This window comes from Lagenorhynchus albirostris, chromosome 18, assembly GCF_949774975.1.
Source record: "Lagenorhynchus albirostris chromosome 18, mLagAlb1.1, whole genome shotgun sequence".
Classification (NCBI taxonomy): Eukaryota; Metazoa; Chordata; class Mammalia; order Artiodactyla; family Delphinidae; genus Lagenorhynchus; species Lagenorhynchus albirostris.
The window spans coordinates 64,957,870-64,981,048 of NC_083112.1; the positions used below are offsets into that span (position 1 = coordinate 64,957,870).

The following is a 23,179-nucleotide window of genomic DNA, read 5'->3' on the forward strand; positions in this document are numbered from 1 at the left end:
TAATATTCCTAAGTTTTCTCATTCGGAGTATTCTCTTCTACCAGGTAGCTACTGGGGGTGTTTTTAAAACATGAGTCCACTGAAGGGGAAGCAGTGTGATCGGTCAACCGAAGGGGAGGTATTTCTAGAAATAACCTACTGGTGTCTGTACTTCACCCAAAACGGGAGCCCATTAATTACAATTCCCATCTTAGTAGGAATATTAGATTTCAGGAATTATCACATAGAAACTAATCTTAAAGAAAAATCTTTCCAAAAAATCAATAGCTTTTTATTTATTTATTTTATTTATTTTTTTTTTGCGGTACGCGGGCCTCTCACTGTTGTGGCCTCTCCCGTTGCAGAGCACAGGCTCTGGACGCGCAGGCCCATCGGCCATGGCTCACGGGCCTAGCCGCTCTGCGGCATGTGAGATCTTCCCGGACCGGGGCACGAACCCGTTTCCCCTGCATTGGCAGGCGGGCTCTCAACCACTGCGCCACCAGGGAAGCCCAAAATCAGTAGCTTTTTAATGTAGGCATCCAATTTTTCTGTGCCGTTAGGCTTAAGATTTTTCCATCTGGAGGAAGAAATTGTTAAGAGTTGACTGTGCATATGAGGCCAACCTGGGGGCAGGAATGAACTGTAAGCAGACACAAGGGATTTTATTGAGGTGGCAGAAATGGTCTAAAACTGTGATAATGGTTGCATACTTTGTAAGTTTATTAAAAATCATGAAATTGCACAGTCAAAATGAGTGAATTTTATGGTATATAAAGTATACCTTGATAAAGATGTTTAATGAAAGAGTCAATGTGTGAACCTCCTAAAATCATGTCATAAGCCTTTTAAATAAGATATTACTCTCTTATTTTTCCCTGTAAAGTCTTCCTTTCTTACTATACCTCAAACCCTCTGGTATCAAATCCTTTTTATCTTATAACCTCTAAAAAACTGCCCTCTCCTTCAGTTTCCCTATGCTCTTCATTATTGTGATAAAATTATTTTATACTTAAAAATAAATACTTAAGGGGCTTCCCTGGTGGTGCAGTGGTTGAGAGTCTGCCTGCCGATGCAGGGGACACGGGTTCGTGCCCCGGTCCAGGAAGATCCCACATGCCGCGGAGTGGCTGGGCGCGTGAGCCATGGCCGAGGAGCCTGTGCTCCGCAACGGGAGAGGCCACAACAGTGAGAGGCCCGTGTACCGCAAAAAAAAAAAAAAAAAAAAAAAAAAAAAACTTAAGAAATATAATTAGAAGGCAAAACACATAAAACTCAAGTTTTTCTGCAGCTATATATAAGAAAGTGAGAAAGGTGCTTTTCTTCATTCTTCTCTACCTTTTCACATTCCTAAATATATTTGCTTCCTGGGAAGTTTTGGCGACCCAGCTGTTTTGACTCCAGCTCCACTGCTTGCTCTCGTGCACCGTATTGGTGGGAATAAGGATGCCTTTGCTGCTGCTTCCCACAGTGATCAGCACCAGGGGACGAGTCATTGGAGAAGCCAGTTGTGCCAGTGTCTCTTACCCCTTTCCCCCAGTGAACTTGAGTGTTTGGAAGGGTCAGATCATTGTATATTATGGTTGTTACACTCAAGAGATTGAAAACCCTGTTTAATTTCTTATTATTGTTATAGCTCAAATCAAATCCAAGTGAAAATGAAGAAAAAGAAGCCCAGTCCCAACTTATCAAATCTGATGAAATGCAGCATTTGCGTTCACAAGCACTTGATGCTTTTGAAAGCTCAGATTATATTGCTGCTATAACCTTCCTTGATAAGGTTTTAGAGGTAAGTTTTTATTTGCTCTTGCAGCTGACATGCCTAACACTTACTGCTTTTTACTATAAGGTATGTGTATATACTTTGACATGTTATATACCACAAAAAACCTAGATAGCATAAAATCAGATTGACCCTGGGGTTTTCAGCTCCTAATTGAAAGATGGTGTTTATACAGAACAAAATTTGGGACTGAAATTTTCAGTAAATATACTGAAGGTGCTATGGAGTGGGAGTTGCATATTTTTGTACATTGCCTGCTTTGCTGTTTTCTGTTTGATTTTGCATTTTGCGGGGGCAGGGCAAGAAAACTCTAGGGGTTAGTTAATGGGGTAAAAGATGAAAGAGCTGGTTGAAGAAAAAGGAAAAATGATGTTTGGGAGGAAAGATGAGTGTTTAGAGTGAGAAGTTTCTAGGGAAGAAGGCAGATGAAGAGTTGATAGGATCCAGAGGGTTCTAGATAGGGAAGTCTAAGTCTGCCTCAGCAAGGACTTAATGACAAAGAATGTAATGGTTTCAGAAGGAAGTCTAAAATAATATTCAAATGGAAGCAGTCATAATTCATATTTATTTATCATTTTCATAGCACTTTGTGTAGTCTAATCTTGGCAATAAACTCGATGTATGTAGAATGGCCACTTTTTGATAGTTTTATAGAGGAAATTGTGTGATGTCCAGTGGAATTCACAGTTTACTAAATTATTTTGTTAATGCTTTATCAAGGAAATATAAATTTATGATTTTCACCTTCCAGTAATGAGACTATCCATCTTGACCTAGCTTTGTGGTATTTAGTTTATATACAATGTTGATTTTGATATCTTACTCTGTGAAAAGTTGACATGACTTTAATACAGCTGTAAGAAATATATAAAGACACTTACACAGGTCTTATTGGTGAACATTTGGGTTTACATTTTGAAGAATACTAGTGGTGTACTAAACATTGTCAACTTTTTGATAAAATGGAAGCAGTGAAGCTTCAGCCTTCTCACATTGTTTTTCTTTTTCTTTTTCTTTTTGTGATATGCGGATTTAATTTCAAAGAGGTAACATTTTGTAAAAGATCATTTAATATAGTTACTGCTAGAATAAAAATATTTTGTGAATTTAGAGCCTAGATTTTATTTTTTGAGACTAGAAATTAGAATTGTTAACTACAAAAATCCAGTTAGAAAATATTCTCTTCAAAATCAAATACAGTAGGGCTTCCCTGGTGGCACAGTGGTTAAGAATCCACCTGCCAATGCAGGGGACACGGGTTCGAGCCCTGGTCTGGGAAGATCCCACGTGCTGCAGAGCAGCTGAGCCCGTGCACAACTGCTGAGCCTGCACTCTAGAGCCCGCATATCACAACTACTGAAGCCCACGTGCCTAGAGCCCTTGCTTTGCAATAGGAGAGGAGAGGCCACCGCAATGAGAAGCCCACACAACGCAGCAAAGAGTGGTCCCACTCGCCGCAACTGGAGAAAAGCCCATGTGCAGCAATGAAGACCCAACACGGCCAAAAATAAAAAATTAAATAAAATAAATTTATATAAAAAAATCAAATATACTTCACTGGGAACCACCTTCTAATAGTAAATACCATGTTTTCTTACTTTCAGTGTTTTAGAATTATATAACTGAAAGGGGTAGGAAAAGGGCCTTGTTAGTACATATATCCCTTACCCCATTGGAATTTATTTAAGACATCTTTGGAGAAATTATTTTGTCACATCTCATTATTTTTGTCACATCTAAATTGTATTAGACTTTTTAATATTACTTCCAGTATAGGAGTCATCACATTAATTGAGGATGTTTTATGTTGATAAATATGTAGATAAAATAGGTGCAAGTATGAATGTGCATAATTTACTGTTTCTTTAAGTCTAGTTCTTTTGTTTCTCAAGGTTTGTGTTTGGGATGCAGAATTACGGGAACTTCGAGCTGAATGTTTTATAAAAGAAGGGGAACCTAGGAAAGCGATAAGTGACTTAAAAGCTGCATCAAAATTGAAGAATGATAATACTGAGGCATTTTATAAAATCAGCACACTGTACTATGAGCTAGGAGACCATGAACTATCTCTCAGGTCAGTTCTAGTAACATACACATCTCCTTATCTTTTTATTGTTTGCAGTAAGAGAATACTCCCATTTTCTTTTTAACTTTAATAAAATTATGGTTAAGGCTTTTTTATGTATCTATAATTTTGTGTTATCTCTTAAGTTATTCTGCTTCCACATTAGTTCTTTTCATACTTCATGAAATAATAAATAGGAGGGTATTACATTTGCAGAAGGAAAATAGTGTTTGTTATATATCTCTACTTAAGTCATTTGAACTAGAATTAATAAATCTGTGTGCATAATACAGTGTCGTATATAACAGTGTATGATAAATTATTGTCAGTATATTTTAATTGTTACAGACAAAAAATACCTTTTGTTGTGATTTCTATATTTAGTATGAAAAACCATTTATTGATTATTTTTACTTGGAGTATTTTCCTTTTTTTAATCCATGAACAGTGAAGTTCGTGAATGTCTTAAACTTGACCAGGATCATAAAAGGTGTTTTGCACACTATAAACAAGTCAAGAAACTTAATAAGCTGATTAAGTCAGCTGAAGAGCTCATCAAAGAAGGCAGGTAAGACTATGCTTGTGTAGAGGATCTCACCTTCCCTCATATGTCTGGTTGCGGCCACAAAAGAACAACTGAACTGCTTGCTCTTACTTCTTGCCGTTGAGGGTGGAGTATCTTAGATGGCATTGAGCCTTAGCAAAACTACAATTGTACACTTTTTGAATAAAGCAGAATATAAATAATGGTAACTACATAGTATTCTTTTTAAAATTTGTTTATTTACAATTTGTTTATTTGTTTATTTTCAGCTGTGTTGGGTCTTCGTTGATGCGTGTGGGCTTTCTCTAGTTGCAGCCAGCGGGGTTGTGGTGCGCGGGCTTCTCATTGCGGTGGCTTCTTTTGTTGAGAGCACAGGCTCTAGGTGCGCGGCCTCAGTAGTTGTGGCACGCAGGCTTAGTTGCTCCGCGGCATGTGGGATCTTCCAGAACCAGGGCTCAAACCCGTGTCCTGGCAGACGGATTCTTACCACTGTGCCACCAGGGAAGTCCCTGCATAATATTCTTACCAGCAGATTAATTTTATATTTCACCAACTATTTACTGAATTTTTCCTGTATCAGGAACTGACTATGCACTGGGGGGTGCAGAAATGAATATGAATAGTAGTGTTTGGTCTTAAGACGCTGGTAGTTTAGTGTGGGAGACAGGCACATAAATTGATTATTAAAAGGTAATATACATCTAGAGCGATAGCGATGTATACAGAGTATGCAGACATTTCCTCTCAGTACAGGATTCTGGGTTAACAGTTCTTTTGTTACAGCAGCTGAAAAATATTGTGCCATTTCTTTCTGGCTTCCATGGTTCCTGATGAGAAATCCATTGTCATTCTAATTGTTTTTTCCCTAAAGATAAGGAGTTATTTTCCTCTGACTGCTTTTCAGATTATTTCCTTGTCTTTAGTTTTCAGAAGTTTAATTATGATATATCTCAGCATGGATTTCTTTGTGTTTATCCTGTTTGGCGTATCCTTAGCTTCTAGAATATGTAGGTTTATGTCTCTTGTCAAATTTTGGGAAGTTTCCAGCCATTATTTCTGGGAATACTTTTTCAGCCCTGCCCTCTCTGTATTTTCCTTCTTAGACTCTAATTAACATAAATGTTAGAGTTTTTGTTTTAGCCCTACAGTCCCTGAGGCTCTGTTTATTTTTCCTTTTCAGTTTATTTTCTCTGTTGTTCAGATTTGGTAATTTCTATTGTTCCAATTCACTGGTTCTTTTCTCTGTCCCCTACATTCTGCTCTTGAGCACATGTGGTGAGCAATTTATTTCAGTTTTTATACTTTTCAGTTCTAAAAATTCTATTTGGAATGTTCATATCTTCTATTTCTTTGCTGAGACTTTCCATTTCTTTGCTGAGGCATTCTATTTTTTCGTTTGCTTTAAGCATGTTTGTTAATTGCTGCTTTTTTCATGGCTGCTTTAATATCTCTGTCCTCTTGGTGTTGGTTTGAGATCTTCCTGTTTCTTGGTATGATGATTAGTTTGTTTTTTTGCAGTACACAGGCCTCTCATTGTTGTGGCCTCTCCCATTGCGGAGCACAGGCTCCAGACGCGCAGGCTTAGTGGCCATGGCTCACGGGCCCAGCCACTCCGTGGCATGTGGGGTCTTCCCGGACTGGGGTACGAACCCGTGTCCCCTGCATTGGCAGGCGGACCCCCAACCACTGCACCACCAGGGAAGCCCTGATGATTAGTTTTTAATTGAAACCTGGATATGTTCATTTTATAAGATACTGTATTTTATTTAAATCTTCTGTTTTGGGTGGCTTTTCCTGACATTGTTCCAGCAAAGTGAGCATGAGGGCCTGGGGGGTAGGCACAACCTCGTTAACTGCCAGATTGAGGTAGAAGTTTCCCACTTGGCCTTCATTGCTATTCGAGGTGTGGGATTGTCACTACTGCTTGGTGTGGGTAAGAGTTTTGGGGACTCAGTTCTGGCCATGGATGAAAGTTCTGGCTCCCAATGTGGCATTCTCCGACACCACCTTGCTTGGGTGTGGACACACCTCATTACAGGCTCACCAGGGAAGAAGTCTAGGCTCTCCAGTTGACCTGCTGATATTGGTGGGGGTGGGATCATAATTTTCTTGTCTCCCCCTTTCTGAGTCTTTTCATATTAAAAAAAAGGACATATAATGTCCAGGATATTTACACAGGTATCTAGCTAGAGGAATTGGGGAAGGTACATCTACTCCACCTTTCCAGAAGCTACCTTTTTTTGTTTTTTTTAAAGTGAAGTGCATTATTTTCTAATTGAACTTTTAATTTCTAATTGTAGTTTCACACATAGTTTTAAGAAATAGAGCGAGGTCTCGCATACTCTGTATAATTTCCTACAATTGTACCATCTTGGAAATCTATAGAACAGTATCCCAACTAGGATTTTGACATTGATGTCTAGCTTTTGCTTTAAGTTTTGTATTTAAACCTATATTTTAATACAGTGGCATTTAAATTTGAAGATTGCAGCACTTTGGGAATAATGTGCCACAATGGCATGTAAATGTAGCTTGCGTTGGGTGGGCCAAAAAGTGCCTTCGGTTTTTTAACTAAAAATAAAAGACACATTTTTCATTTTCACCAAGAACGTTATTGAACAACGTATTCACCCTTTTTTTCCACTACCTTCTGCCATTTTTCAGGCAATGTTATAATTCCATCTACCAAAACCTTTTTATCTTTTTGAGCAAAGAACTGTTCCAGGTGCCTTTTACAGTCTTCCAGGGAATTGAAATTTTTTCTGTTAACAGAATTTTGTAAAGACTGGAATAAATGAAAATCTGAAGGTGCAATGTCTGGTGAATATGGTGGATGAATCAGGACTTCCCAGCCAAGCTGTAACAGTTTTTGCCTGGTCATCAAAGAAACATATGCGGTCTTGGGTTATCCTGATGGAAGATTATGTGTTTTCTGTTGATTAATTCTGGATGCTTTTCGTGGAGTGCTGCTTTCAGTTGGTCTAATTGGGAGCAGTACTTGTTGGAATTAATCGTTTGGTTTTCCAGAAGGAGCTCATAATAGAGGACTCCCTTCCAATCCCACCGTATACACATCATCATCTTCTTTGGATGAAGACCGGCCTTTGGTGTAGTTGGTGGTGATGCATTTCGCTTGCCCCACGATCTCTTCCGTTCCACATTACTGTACAGTATCCACTTTTCATCGCCCGTCACAATTTGTTTTAAAAATGGAACGTTTTCATTACGTTTCAGTTGAGAATTGCATGTGGAAATATGGTCAAGAAGGTTTTTTTCGCTTAACTTACGTGGAACCGAAACATCAAAGTGATTCACATAACCAAGCTGGCGCAAACGATTTTCAACATTTGATTTGGATATTTTGAGTATGTTGGCTATCTCCCGCATGGTATAATGTTGACTGCTCTCAGTTTTTGTTTCTATTTGATCGCTGTCAACTTCAACTGGTCTACCCGACCGTGGAGCATCATCCAGTGAGAAATCTCCAGCATGAAACTTCGCAAACCGCTTTTGACATGTTCAGTCGGTCACAGCACCTTCTCCATACACTGCACAAAACTTTTTGTGCATTTCAGTTGCATTTTTACCTTTCTTGAAATAATAAAGCATAATATGCTGAAAATGTTGCTTTTTTTCTTCCATCTTCAACATTAAAATAGCTACACAAAAATTCACCAATTTTTTTTTTGCGGTACGCGGGCCTCTCACTGTTGTGGCCTCTCCCGTTGCGGAGCACAAGCTCCGGACGCGCAGGCTCAGTGGCCATGGCTCACGGGGCCCAGCTGCTCCGTGGCATGTGGGATCTTGCCGGACCAGGGCATGAACCCGTATCCCCTGCATCGGCAGGCGGACTCTCAACCACTGCGCCGCCAGGGAAGCCCACCAATTTTGATCTTTTTTTAAATGCACGCTGATATGACAGCTGTCACATACAGTCTAACATAATTGTTTCAAATGAAGTTAAAGACAACTAAGTGCTACTAGAGCCATCTTATGGAGAAAACTGAACGAACCTTTTGGCCAACCCAACAGTTTGTCATTAATGAGGAGAGTAACAATGCATAACATGACTAGTACTTTCCACCGGTTTAAAAAAATGCTGAAATAGCTTTTATTGTTCTTAGAAAGCTAGTAATGTTGGGAATTTAAGCAGGTTTCTTGTCCGCGGAGTAACTAAGCCTGTGCGCCACAACTACTGAGCCTGCATGCCACAACTACTGAAGCCCGTGCGCCTACAGCCCATGCTCCTCAACAAGAGAAGCCACTGCAATGAGAAGCCCGCGCACCGCAATGAAGAATAGCCCCCGCTCGCCACAGCTAGAGAAGTCCGCGTGTGGCAACGAAGACCCAATGCAGCCAAAAATAAATAAAATTAAAAAAAAAAAGGTTACCTACTGTATGATTACATTTATATAGCATTCATGAAATAAAATTATAGAGATGGTAAACAGATGAGAAATTGCTGAGGGTTAGGGAGCAGGATGATGTGTAACTATAAAGGGATGGCATGAAGGAACCTTACAGAGGTGGAGTAGAGCTGTATCTTCATTGTGGTGATGGTTACACGAATCTACACATGTGATAAAACTATATAAAACTACGTATACTCACACACACACACATACATATACACGCACAACTAAGTGAATAGAAAACTGTTGAAACTCCAAAAAAAAATAAAAAGCAGGTTTCTTCTGCAAGGAATTACAATGTACTTAGATTTGAATATTGATATTTGTTATATAAAATAACATGTAATGGGCGCTGTTATTTCATCAAAGTGTGTAGTAACTAAGAAAGAAAACCTGATCTCTGTTTTGCTGAAAGTATAAGCCTTGTCTAGTCGGACTTTAACAAAGTGTTTTCCTCAGTTTCAAAATCATGAGCACTTTTCTGTAGAGAATTCATCATTTTGTTTGATGGGTACTCATAGGTATGCTTTGATTTATCCAGATACATTTTCTGTGGTCATGTGTGTTATCTCTCAACTCTTAATTGCAGAGAGAACCTTGCTTGCTACTGTAGATTAATAAGGTAGAAGCAGTCTTTGAAGGGATGTGCTCATTCAGGTCAATTGATTAAGTAACATATAGTGAAGAGTAGAGGGTCGTTTCTTTAGCTCTGGAAATACAATTTCATTTTTTACTCATCATGATTTGCTCATTTAACAGATACACAGATGCGACCAGCAAATATGAATCTGTCATGAAAACAGAGCCAAGTGTTTCTGAGTATACAATTCGTTCAAAAGAAAGGATTTGCCACTGCTTTTCGAAGGTAACTGTTGACTCACTCCCAGAACTGTAAAAACTTGACATTGTGGAAAACAACTATAAATTCTTTTCTCACACTTACTTTTAGGATGAGAAGCCTGTTGAAGCCATTCGAGTGTGTTCGGAAGTTTTACAGATGGAACCTGACAATGTGAACGCTCTGAAAGACCGAGCAGAGGCCTATTTAATAGAAGAGATGTACGATGAAGGTAAATCTTTGAGGAATTTGATTTGCAATACCTAAAAGTTGTTATATGTGCAATTAGCACCTGTTTAACATCCTTTTGTTTAGAACAAGTTTACCAGAGTACCTGGAAATGTTGGCAATTTTAGGAAAATGGCAGAGAACCTGAAAATTATTCTTTCTTGGTGGAACATGAAAACTATACCATATAAGGAAAGAGTTCTGCTGTTGACACCAGTACAGTGGAATATAAAAATAAAAATTTTAACTTTCTTTGTTGGAGACAAGTTAGAAAAGATATATAACAAGGTAGAAAATTTAAATTATAGATCTCATATCATCCAGAGGTAATCACTGCTTGTTTTGGATTTACACCTTTCAGACTTTATGCATATGTATGAGTGTGTATTTTATGCATACATATTCTATGCATGTATGCAGTATATATATTCTACCTACAGCAGACATACATGTGACATATATGTGTAAATATAAAATGATCCTCTGTGACCCCTAAGCTGTTTAGTAAATGTTAGGATACCTGCTTACCGAACTTTGTTCAAGTTGAAGTAGCAGAGAGAGAGATTCCTGCTAGATGTTGTAAGGACCTTGAATAAAGGCAGTGCCCTATTTTTGGAAGATAACTAAGGCAAATACAGTAATTGTATAGAATCCTTTCATATATATATATATATTTTTTTTCTTTCATATATTTTGTTTTGTGATCTTTTTCATGTGACATTATGCTATAAACATTTAAATGAGATGATTTTTGAAAAGAAGTGAGTCTTAGAGCCCTTAATGAAAAATTTTTGTTTCAAATCAAGTAAAGCGTTTTCTTTTCTTTATTTATTTTTAACATCTTTATTGGAGTATAATTGCTTTACAATGGTGTGTTAGTTTCTGCTTTATAACAAAGTGAATCAGCTATACATATACTTATATCCCCATATCTCCTTCCTCTTGCGTCTCCCTCCCACCCTCCCTATCCCACCCCTCGAGGTGGTCACAAAGCACCGAGCTGATCTCAGTGTGCTATGCGGCTGCTTCCCACTAGCTATCTATTTTACATGTGGTAGTGTATATATGTCCATGCCACTCTCTCACTTCATCCCAGCTTACCCTTCCCCCTCCCCGTGTCCTCAAGTCCATACTCTATGTCTGTGTCTTTATTTCTGTCATGCCCCTAGGTTCTTCAGAACCATTTTGGTTTTTTTTTTAGATTTCCATTTATATGTGTTAGCATACGGTATTTTTTTTTTCTCTTTCTGACTTACTTCACTCTGTATGACAGTCTCTAGGTCCATCCACCTCACTACAAATAACTCCATTTCTTTCTATGGCTGAGTAATATTCCATTGTATATATGTGCTACATCTTCTTTATCCATTCATCTGTCGATGGACACTTATGTTGCTTCCAAGTCCTGGCTATTGTAAACAGTGCTGTAATGAACATTGTGGTAAATGACTCTTTTTGAATTATGGTTTACTCAGGGTATATGCCCAGTAGTAGGATTGCTGGGTCGCATGGTAGTTCTATTATTAGTTTTTTTAAGGAACCTCCATACTGTTCTTCATAGTGGCTGTATCAATTTACATTCCCACCAGCAGTGTAAGAGGATTCCCTTTTCTCCACACCCTCTCCAGCATGTATTGTTTGTCGATTTTTTGATGGGCATTCTGATTGGTATGAGGTGATACCTCACTGTAGTTTTGATTTTCATTTCTCTAATGATTAGTGATGTTGAGCATCCTTTCATGTGTTTGTTGGATATCTGTATATCTTCTTTGGAGAAATGTCTATTTAGGTCTTCTGCCCATTTTTGGATTGGGTGGTTTGTTGTTTTTGATATTGAGCTGCACGAGCTGCTTATAAATTTTGGAGATTAATCCTCTGTCAGTTCCTTCATTTGCAAATATTTCCTGCCATTCTGAGGGTTGCCTTGCATCCCGTTTATGGTTTCCTTTGCTGTGCAAAAACTTTTAAGTTTCATTAGGTTCCATTTGTCTATTTTTGTTTTTTTTCCATTTTTCTAGGAGGTGGGTCAAAAAGGATCTTGCTGTGATTTATGTCATAGAGTGTTCTGCCTATGTTTTCCTCTAAGAGTTTTATAGTGTTTGGCCTTACATTTAGGTCTTTAATCCATTTTGAGTTTATTTTTGTGTATGGTGTGAGGGAATGTTCTAATTTCATTCTTTTACGTGTAGCTGTCCAGTTTGCCCAGCACCACTTATTGAAGAGGCTATCTTTTCTCCATTGTATATCCTTGCCTCCTTTATCAAAGATAAGGTGACCGTATGTTCGTGGGTTTATCTCTGGGCTTTCTGTCCTATTCCATTGATCCATATTTCTGTTTTTGTGCCAGTACCATACTGTCTTGATTACTGTAGCTTTGTAGTATAGTCTGCAGTCAGGGAGCCTGATTCCTCCAGCTCCGTTTTTTCCTCAAGATTGCTTTGGCTATTCGTGGTCTTTTGTGTTTCCATACAAATTGTGCAATTTTTTGTTCTAGTTCTGTGAAAAATGCCATTGGTAGTTTGATAGGGATTGCATTGAATCTATAGATTACTTTGTGTAGTATAGTCATTTTCAGAATGTTGATCCTTCCAGTCCAAGAACATGGTATATCTCTCCATCTGTTTGTATCCTCTTTAATTTCTTTCATCAGTGTCTTATAATTTTCTGCATACAGGTCTTTTGTCTCCTTAGGTAGCTGTATTCCTAGGTATTTTATTCTTTTCGTTGCAGTGGTAAATGGGAGTGTTTCCTTAATTTCTCTTTCAGATTTTTTATCATTAGTGTATAGGAATGCAAGAGATTTCTGGGCATTAATTTTGTATCCTGCTCCTTTACCAAATTCATTGATTGGCTCTAGTAGTTTTCTGGTAGCAGCTTTAGGATTCTCTATGTATAGTATCATGTCATCTGCAAACAGTGACAGCTTTACATCTTCTTTTCTGATTTGGATTCCTTTTATTTCTTTTTCTTCTCAGATTGCTGTGGCTAAAACTTCCAAAACTATGTTGAATAATAGTGGTGAGACTGGACAACCTTGTCTGGTTCCTGATCTTACAGGAAATGGTTTCAGTTTTTCACCATTGAGAACAATGTTGGCTGTGGGTTTGTCATATATGGCCTTTATTATGTTGAGGTAAATTCCCTCTATGCCTACTTTCTGGAGGGTTTTTATCATAAATTGGTGTTGAATTTTGCCAAAAGCTTTTTATGCATCTTTTGAGATGATCATATGGTTTTTCTCCTTCAATTTGTTAATATGGTGTATCGCATTGATTGATTTGCATATATTGAAGAATCCTTGCACTCCTGGGATAAACCCCACTTGATCATGGTGTGTGAGCCTTTTCGTGTGCTGCTGGATTCCGTTTGCTAGTATTTTGTTGAGGATTTCTGCATCTGTGTTCATCAGTGATATTGGCCTGTAGTTTTCTTTCTTTGTGACATCTTTGTCTGGTTTTGGTATCAGGGTGATGGTGGCCTCATAGAATGAGTTTGGGAGTGTTCCTCCCTCTGCTATATTTTGGAAGAGTTTGAGAAGGATAGGTGTTAGCTCTTCTCTAAATGTTTGATAGAATTCGCCTGTGAAGCCATCTGGTCCTGGGCTTTTCTTTGTTGGAAGATTTTTAATCAGTTTCAGTTTCAGTGCTTGTGATTTGTCTGTTTATATTTTCTGTTTTTCCTGGTTCAGTCTTGGAAGGTTGTGCTTTTCTAAGAATTTGTCCATTCCTTCCAGGTTGTACATTTTATTGGCATATAGTTGCTTGTATTAAACTCTCATGATCCTTTGTATTTCTGTGGGGTCAGTTGTTACTTCTCCTTTTTTATTTCTAATTCTAGTGATTTGAGTCTTCTCCCTTTTTTTCTTGGTGAGTCTGGCTAATGGTTTATCAATTTTGTTTTATCTTCTCAAAGAACCAGCTTTTAGTTTTATTGATCTTTGCTATTGTTTCCTTCATTTCTTTTTCATTTATTTCTGATCTGATCTTTATGATTTCTTTCCTTCGCCTAACTTTGGTGTTTTTTTGTTCTTCTTTCTCTAATTGCTTTAGGTGTAAGGTTAGGTTGTTTATTTGAGATGTTTCTTGTTTTCTTGAGGTAGGATTGTATTGCTATAAACTTTACTCTTAGAACTGCTTTTGCTGCATCCTATGGGTTTTGGGTCATTGTGCTTTCATTATCATTTGTTTCTAGGTACCTTTTGATTTCCCCTTTGATATTTCAGTGATCTGTTGGTTATTTAGTATTGTATTGTTTAGCCTCCATGTATTTGTATTGTTTACAGATTTTTTCCTGTAATTGATACCTAGTCTTATAGCATTGTGGTCGGAAAAGATACTTGATACGATTTCAATTTTCTTAAATTTACCAAGGCTTGATTTGTGACCCAAGATATGATCTACCCTGGAGAATGTACCATGAGCACTTGAGAAGAAAGTGTATTCTGTTGTTTTTGGATGGAATGTCCTATAAATATCAATTAGGTCCATCTTTTTTTAATGTATCATTTAAAGTTTGTGTTTCCTTATTTATTTTTATTTTGGATGATCTGTCCATTGGTGAAAGTGGGGTGTTTAATTCCCCTACTATTAATTGTGTTACTGTCAATATCCCCTTTTATGGCTGTTAGCATTTGCCTTATGTATTGAGATGCTCTTATATTGGGTTCATAAGTGTTTACAATTGTTATATCTTCTTCTTGAATTGATCCTTTCTTGAATTAATCCCAAAGTGTCCTTCTTTGTCTCTCATAATAGTCTTTATTTTAAAGTCTACTTTGTCTGATACGAGATTTGCTACTCCAGCTTTCTTTTGATTTCCATTTTTGTGGAACATCGTTTTCCATCCCCTCACTTTCAGTCTGTATGTGTCCCTAGGTCTGAAGTTGGTCTCTTGTAGACATCATATATATGGGTCTTTTTTTGTATCCATTCAGCCAGTCAGTGTCTTTTGGTTGGAGCATTTAATCCATTTACATTTAAGGTAGTTATTGATACGTGTGTTCCTATTACCATTTTCTTAATTGTTTTGGGTTTGTTATTGTAGGTCTTTTCCTTCTCTTTGTGTTTCCTACCTAGAGCAGTTCCTTTAGCATTTGTTGTAAAGCTGGTGTGGTGGTGTTGAATTCTCTTAGCTTTGCTTGTCAATAAAGGTTTTAAGTTTTCTGTCGAATCTGAATGAGATCCTGCTGGGTAGAGTAATGTTGGTTGTAGGTTTTTCCATTTCATCACTTTTAATATGTCTTGCCACTCCCTTCTGGCTTGCAGAGTTTCTGCTGAAAGATCAGTTGTTAACCATATGGGGATTCCCAGGTATGTTATTTGATGTTTTTCCCTTGCTGCTTTTTTTTTCTTTCTTTCTTTTTTTTTTTTTTTTTTTGCGGTACACGGGCCTCTCACTGTTGTGGCCTCTCCCGTTGCAGAGCACAGGCTCCGGACACGCAGGCTCAGCGGCCATGGCTCACGGGCCCAGTGGCTCCGCGGCATGTGGGGTCTTCCTGCACTGGGGCATGAACCCGTGTCCCCTGCATCAGCAGGCGGACTCAACCACTGTGCCACCAGGGAAACCCACATTTAATATTTTTATTAATTTCCATGAGAAGAGGTACAACATTGGCAATGTTTATATATATTTTTTCCACATACACACACTGTATTTTATTTTTACAAGAGATAAATAAACTGACACCAAGCATTGTAAATGGATGACCACAACAAAAGCAACAGTGATTGCAGTTACCAAACACGAAACACACTCATAATGTCATAATATTGACATTCAGTCCAGTAATCGTCCTTTGTAACAGCTCCTTTACTTTGCAGTGAAAATTGATTTGTGTATTTTTTGCCTGAGTCCTTGGGGAATTTTTTTTTTTTATTCAAACAAAGTCACAAAAATTATAATCATCCTCATCAGTTCACTCAGTCCCATGTAATTAATTTTTTTTCATCTTGATCTTTTGTTAGCACTTTTATGAATTCATCAGTTTTCCATTAGAGTTCTGAAAATGCTTATTCATTCAGTTCAGCAGTATAGTCAGTTACCAGAAACCTGTTCTTGTCAGTCTTTTCCATGAATTCCTTGAAGATGAAACCCTTTTATAGGAACATTTTTGCAAAAGCATCAGAGTACACCCAGAACTCTGTAAATGACAAGAGACTTAAAAATGACCACAGTTAAAGATTTGATGAAAGTTCGTAATAATGCAATTGAAAAGGAAATTTAGTTATTTCTGAGATATACATTTTAAAGTAATAACTGGAATTATGACTTATAGCATTATACCAGAACATATAAGATTTTTAGAAATTTCATGTAATGTCTGAAACATTTATATTAACATATTTCCATACAAATAACCTAAAGAAAGGTTAGTATTAGTTGTTTCTGTTTGTTTTTTTATACTGCAGGTTCTTATTAGTCATCAATTTTATACACATCAGTGTATATATGTCAATCCCAGTCGCCCAGTTCAGCACACCCCCATCCCCACCCCACCATGGTTTTCACCCCTTGGTGTCCATACGTTTGTTCTCTACATCTGTGTCTCAACTTCTGTGCAGCTATTTTAAATGTAGTAAGAATGCATTGCAGCAATGATAAAACCTATACTAAGATACAGATAACTACACTTATAATTGAGAAAGTTTGTGGTACTCATTCTTAAGGCAAACTGATCATTTACTTTTTTCCTGCTTTCTTTAATTTAAAAAGAATCTTGCTTCTAAATGGTTTCCTGGGAGTGTTGACAACTCTGGTTACACTGTGGGACATTTGTATACTATAGTCTTTGAGGTCTGATTGAGGCTTGAAATGTATGCGATCAAAATGATGAGCTTTCAGAGCCACAAGAATGCATCAGTAAGGCATGTGGTCTACATAGATTCCTTTCGCATACTTGCTCTTTTCACTTTTGAGCTCCTAGATGGCTATATTCTAGGATTTTGCATTCCAGTTAGTTATTGGAATGCTTCATCAAAGTGTACTTTTCTTATCTGTATGTGAACTCTCAGCTCTAACTGTGAAATCATCGATGCTGCAGAAGAATTTAAGCTTAGCTGTTAAGAAAAAAGGGTTAAGGGACTTCCCTGTTGGCACAGTGGTTAAGAATCCGCTTGCCAATGCAGGAGACAGGGGTTTGAGTCCTGGTCTGGGAAGATCCCACATGCCGCAGAGCAACTAAGCCCGTGTGCCACAACTACTGAGCCTGCGCTCTAGAGCCCACGAGCCACAACTACTGAGCTGCGTGCCACAACTACTGAAGCCCGTGTGCCTAGAGCCCGTGTTCCACAACAAGAGAAGCCACCGCAATGAGAAGCCTGCACACTGCAACAAAGAGTAGCCCCTGCTTGCCGCAACTAGAGAAAGCCCACGCTCAGCAACGAAGACCCAATGCAGCCAAAAATAAATAAATTAAAAAATAAAACTTGTAGGCTGCTAAATATAAGTTGAAAGATGCCTTTGTATCTTTTTACTTTTATTATTATTATTATTTTTTGCGGTACGTGGGCCTCTCACTGTTGTGGCCTCTCCCGTAGCGGAGCACAGGCTCCAGACGCGCAGGCTCAGCGGCCATGGCTCACAGGCCTAGCCGCTCCGCAGCATGTGGGATCTTCCTGGACCGGGGCACGAACCTGTGTCCCCTGCATCGGCAGGTGGACTCTCAACCACTGCGCCACCAGGGAAGCCCAAGATGCCTTTGTATCTTGAATATTAAACCAACTTTAGTTTTTAGAGAAATTTGACAGCTTAATTCTTGAAAAAAAAGATGCTTAATACTCATTTAATAGAATAGGTCTGTCTTTGAAGTCTATTTTAGCATTTAAAATTTTTAAAAACATAGGAGTTTATTCTTTGTCTTTCTGGGGAGTTTAGATTGTGCATTGCAGGATCTTTCTGAATTATGGTTTTAGAAGAATAAAATGGTTGTTTAGTTACAACTATGAAAATCAAGCAACCTCATGGAGAGAGAGACAATGGGTTGCTGGGTCTTTTATTTTGGGTTGGGGGCTGGGTAGGGTGTAAGTTTGTATAGTTGAAACTGAAAGGCGTTACTTGAGTTGTTTGGATTTGAATCAGAGGTTTAGTAAATGATGTAACCGAGTAGTAATCTTACTTAAAGGTGAAATAATATGTTGAAATCCTGAGTTAATATATGAAGCCTTTCTGTATTATGTTTGCTGGTTTTACTTTTTTTTCAATCAGCAGTTTAAAATGATGGTAGGTATATAATGGATGAAGAAAAATAGGTTTAGATTAGTGAATAATGGAACATGGAGGTTTATTAATTTGGAGCTTATGATAGAATGATCCGGAAAGATATTAGGGGATTCTGCTTATAGAACATGACTGTACAAATACCTCTTCAACCCACCTTTCAGTTCTTCTGGATATATACCCAGAAGTGAAATTGCTGGATCATAAAGTAATTTTAATTTTTTGAAGAACCACCACATTGCTTTATCCATAGTGGTCGTACTATTTTGCATTCCCACCAGCAGTGTTGCAAGGGTTCCAGTTTCTCTCTGTCCTCTTTAACACATTTTCTGTTTTTTTGTTTGTTTTTTCTTTAATAGTAGGCATTCTAATGGATGTGAAGTGATATCTAGTGCTTTTGATTTGCATTTCCCTTATGATTAGTGATGTTGAACATCTTTTCATATGCTTGTTGGCCATTTGTATATCTTTGGAGTGTGCCATTTATTTTTGCCGTGTGATTTCAATCAAGTAACTTAGCCTGTTATGTTTTACTTTCCTTATCTGTAAGATAGGAATGAGAATAGTACCTATTACATAGGACTGTTGTGACAGTTAAAGAAGATGATGCTCAGAAAGTGATGCTTATTAGTCCAGTGCTCCTAGTAAATGGTTTCCATTGTACTCATTTTTAGATAGTTGTTTGGAACTTGCATTGACTTTTGTATACAAATGGTACTTAGTGGGGTAGCTAGCTTCTAGGTCTGACCTATGACTGCTGTATTAACTCCATTTGACACGGCTTTTATTTTAGTATTACTAATAGTATCCAGAATTCTGAGAATAGGAACCAACTAGCATTTTTTTCTGGATGAAGGGCCAGCCTGGGCCAAATTGTGAAATAGACGTATTTTATCTTTGACGTCCTATGATGTTCTGTAACCAGATTCTTGTGCCTTCTTGCTTATTCTAGGACTCTGCCTAGTGATGCTAAGTCCTCCCTAGTCCACAAAAGTATTCTGTGTTCAAAGTTCATACCACCTCCTCGCTTCAGCATTCTTATGCCCCCAAAACAGCTGTATTTTAGGAAAAGTGGCCAAATTTAAGATATTTGTATAAAACACTGGTAGATTTCTATGCCTTGTGATATAAGCATTTTTAACCCTAAAGAATATCAGATTAATGGAATTTCAGGCAAGTGTCTACGATAGCACACACATTGGGCAGCATGGCGGTCAGGTATGGGGCTATGGGGCTCATCCTTAGGCAGGAAGGAGACCATGTTTTTCTGAGTGGATCAGATTTCTCATGGCTGCTTCTTTTTTCAAGTTTGTCGGCCAGGGGTCCTTGGCTCCTGATTTAGGGAGGAGAAGTGGAAGAGGTTGGTCTTTATTGGAAAATGCTGGCTCTATTTAGGATCATACCTAAAGTTGGGAGGCTGCTTATATATTGATATTTTTACACATCAGTCATAACCATGGACAAGTGTAATCAGAATCTTGAAAGCAGTTATTTCTGAAACTCAAATCTTGCCTTAGGTGCATCCTAGTTTAGCTTCACCTAAGGAGTTGGAAGCAGGTAGTTAGAACAGAAAAATGGCTACTCCTTTGCAAAGACAACTAGGGTAATATACTGTATGTGGGTTGCTTAATTCCCTTGGCTGTAAATTTCATGACTGTACGTCCTGCCTCTGTTTTTATTCACAGCCAGGCTGCTTAGCCACAGCTGCAGCCTCCTCTTTTCTTTTGAAAAGTGCATGGTTACAGGGAAGATTGCAGAGGTACCTGCTCTGTGGGGATTAGCACATCTACCAGTTAGCTTAGATTTAACACACTTGCCTATCATGCCAGTCAGAAAACATTGCACCCCCTATAGTGCCAACCCTATGACTTCCTGTAGGAAATACCAAGGAATCCATGAATTTAATATGTAGATAGGGAAATAGAAAACATTCACGGGAGTGAAGCAGTATTATTCAGCAGAAAAAGATAATGTTACAAGGCTAATTTCTGAATGGTCAAGAGCTTAAAGTATTGGAAATAAAAAAAAAATATTCAGGAAGTATTAGGGAAGGACACTGCCGGTGTGGGAGAAGATGTAGTCAGAACGGAAGCCCAGAAGGCAGGGGAATTGAAAGGGTGTTTTGCCTTCCCAAAGGTGACAGCATTTGACTAGGACAGCGGGTAGCTTTAGAGAGGAGGAAGTAGGCCGTGGGTATGTTTCTGTTTTGGCTTTTTATTTGCCGGTTAACAGGAAAGTGATTACTGTGACAAACAGATGTGACCTCAAACAGTGAAGTGGCTTCTTTAAAAGCGAAAAAAACAACAAACAAAAAAACCAAGAATCTCTTACCGTCTTAAATTGAAACAGACTACGTACATGGTCTGTATTTGTGTCTGTGTACTCCAGTGCTTTGAATACAGTTGGTGATATTTCTTAACTGTTGATAGAGAAATTATTGCACGAGAGTTAAAATTTTATAATCCGACAGAAACTGGAATTTTCTTTTGGTGTGTTACTGTTAGCACTATTATCTCTTTTCCACTATAAAAATTTCAACAAAACACATGTATAAAGCACAGTAATGTATCAAGTTCAGTTAGGGTGCAGGCCACCTTACGCCCCTGTGTACAGAATTAAAAATAGTTCGTCTCTTCACTGTCTAAGTATAATGGTTAGGCTTGCCCTCAGAGTCCAGTGCTAGAATGTGGTCTATTGTAGGAGGTAGTTCCATTGATGGAAGTTTGACTTAAAATTTTTCAGCCCTTTGTAGTGTCAGAAATATCTCACGGTTCTCTCATACTTCTGTGCTAATAGTGAATCTATATTGTAAGGGTACTTGGATAAAACTTCCCCTTTGTAGTGTAAGGATGAATATGTGTAAAACACAGTGGTAGAAGAGTTATTTTCATCGTCTGTATTATGACAGTCTCACAGCAGGTAAGCATTACCCCCAGCATTTTATTATGAGAAATTTCAAAGATAGAAGTTGAAAGAATTTTACAGTGAACAATCATGTCCTCACCATCTAGATTCTAAAATTAACATTTTACTATGTTTTATCACATTTATCTGTCTCTGTCCTTCCATGTATCCATCAGTTTATCTTTTTAAGATGCATTTCAAAAAAAAGTTGTAGATTTTGGTTTACTTTTTCCTAGATACTTCACCTTGCTTATTATTAACTAGGAGGTAATTGTATTGGGTTGGCCAAAAAGTCCGTTTCGGTTTTTCTGTAACATCTTACGGAGAAACCCAAACGAGCTTTTTGGCCAGCCCAATAGATAAAATGAAAGGTACAGATCTTAGGGATACCAGTCCTGAGTTCTGATATCCATGCAGCCTGTTAAAGAGAAAAATTATTCATGACCCTTGTTAAACACCTTAAGGAGGACTTTATTCGGGGTGGGGGGGCTATCATGGTAGGTGTAGGGGACACTGCCCTGGGCTCTGGCAGTGAGAGAGAGAAAGTTTGGGCTCAAGTCTGACTCTAGAGAGGACAAGTGGGATTTCTAATCAAGGAGCAGAGTTGGTGCGTGGTCACTGGATGCGAAATTACAAAGAGGAAGCATTAGGGAGAGGGGAGGTTCTTGCTAGATGGACCCAGCTGAGTTCTTGGTGAAGGCGGGCCAGAGTAGGGGAGGGGGAATTTGATCAGTTATCAAACTCAAGTTTGGTTAGATACGAAGGGTGGGAAATCTTAGCAGGATTCTTGCTCAACCTGGATTCTGCAAGGACAGAGACGGAAGCCCAAGGTTGGGCCTTAGTCAGAAAGAAGATTTACTCCGAGGAGCCAGTCTAAAGTTTTGGTATAAGAGAGTCTTTGTCAAAGCCAGACTCCTGTCAAGATGCAGAACTGGACATTATCCTCTTGTCCCTTACCAGGCGGTCCCCATCCTACCCCTACAGGCAGCCGTTATTCTGATTTTATCCGTCACAGGTTAGTTTTACCAACGCTAGATCTTCATATCAACAGAACCATATAGTATGTCCTCTTTTGTATAAGGCTTCTCTCATTTGGCATGTTTTTGAGATTTATTCATGTTGTTATAGTCATTGGCAGTTCATTCCTTTTTATTGCTGAAGAGCAGAAGCTGGCAAACTTTTTCTGTAAAGGTCCAGAGAGTAAAAATTCCAGGCTCTGTGAGCCGTGCAGTCTCTGTTGCTCCTACTCAGCTCTGCCACTGCAGCGCAAGAGCAGCCATAGACACGTAGACGAGACTGTACTCCAGTGAAGATTTATTTTAAAGACAGGTAGTGGGCTGGAAGGCTGTTACTTTCTTTTTCTACTGTAAAAGAGGGAAAAGCATTCAATATTTCATCATTAATCCTATCCCTGAAGAATATTCCAATTTATGGGTATACCATACTTTATCCATTCTCATATTAATGGACACCTGGGCTGATTTTAGTTAGCATGAAAAAAGCTGCTGTGAACATTATTCTGCAAGGTTTTTTTAGACATGTTTTCAGTTACCTTGTCTAAATATCTAGGAGTGGAATTGTTGGGTCACAGGGTAAGGTGTATGCTTAGTTTTAAAGAAACTGCTAGACCCTTTTCTAAAAAGTAATTTAAAATTTACACTTTCATCAATAAAGTATGAGAGTTCCAGTTGCTACATCCTTGCAAACATTTGGTGTTGTGAATCTTTTTAATTTTATTCGTTTTGGTATGTGTTAGTAGTATCTCATTGTGGCTTTAATATGTGTTTCTTTGATGACTAAGGTTGTTTAATACTTTTTCATGTGCTGCTTGTTTATTCAAATACCTTTCTTTGTGAAGTGTTCAAATATTTACCCACTTAAAATTTGTTGTTTCTTTTTGTTAGAGTTATAGAAGTGTTATATATATATTTTTCTCCTTTATTCTGTTAATGTGAAAAATTACATTGATATTCTGAAGTTAACCTGGAATTATTGGGATAAACTTTTCTTGGACATGATGTATTATCCTTTTTTAGATATTGCTGGATTTGATTTGCTAGTATTTTAAGAAGTGTGCATCTGTGTTCATTGCTCTGTAACTTCTTTTTTGTAATATCATTGTCAGATTTTAGTGTTAAGGTTGTACTGAACTCAATTAGTTAGAAATTGTTCCGGTCTCCTGCATTGTCTGCAAGAATTGTATAAAATTGGT

At 38.1% G+C, this 23,179-nt stretch overlaps 1 protein-coding gene across 1 annotated transcript in view; it reads left to right on the forward strand.

Moving 5' to 3' along the window:
* Window positions 1-23,179, forward strand: part of DNAJC3 (DnaJ heat shock protein family (Hsp40) member C3) — an 82,381-nt gene that overhangs the window by 47,980 nt on the left and 11,222 nt on the right. Inside the window, exons 5-9 of the mRNA XM_060128835.1 lie at window positions 1,616-1,768; window positions 3,655-3,836; window positions 4,276-4,395; window positions 9,543-9,648; window positions 9,733-9,853. Coding sequence (XP_059984818.1) covers window positions 1,616-1,768; window positions 3,655-3,836; window positions 4,276-4,395; window positions 9,543-9,648; window positions 9,733-9,853 — 682 coding nt within the window. The remainder of the gene's footprint in view (window positions 1-1,615; window positions 1,769-3,654; window positions 3,837-4,275; window positions 4,396-9,542; window positions 9,649-9,732; window positions 9,854-23,179) is intronic.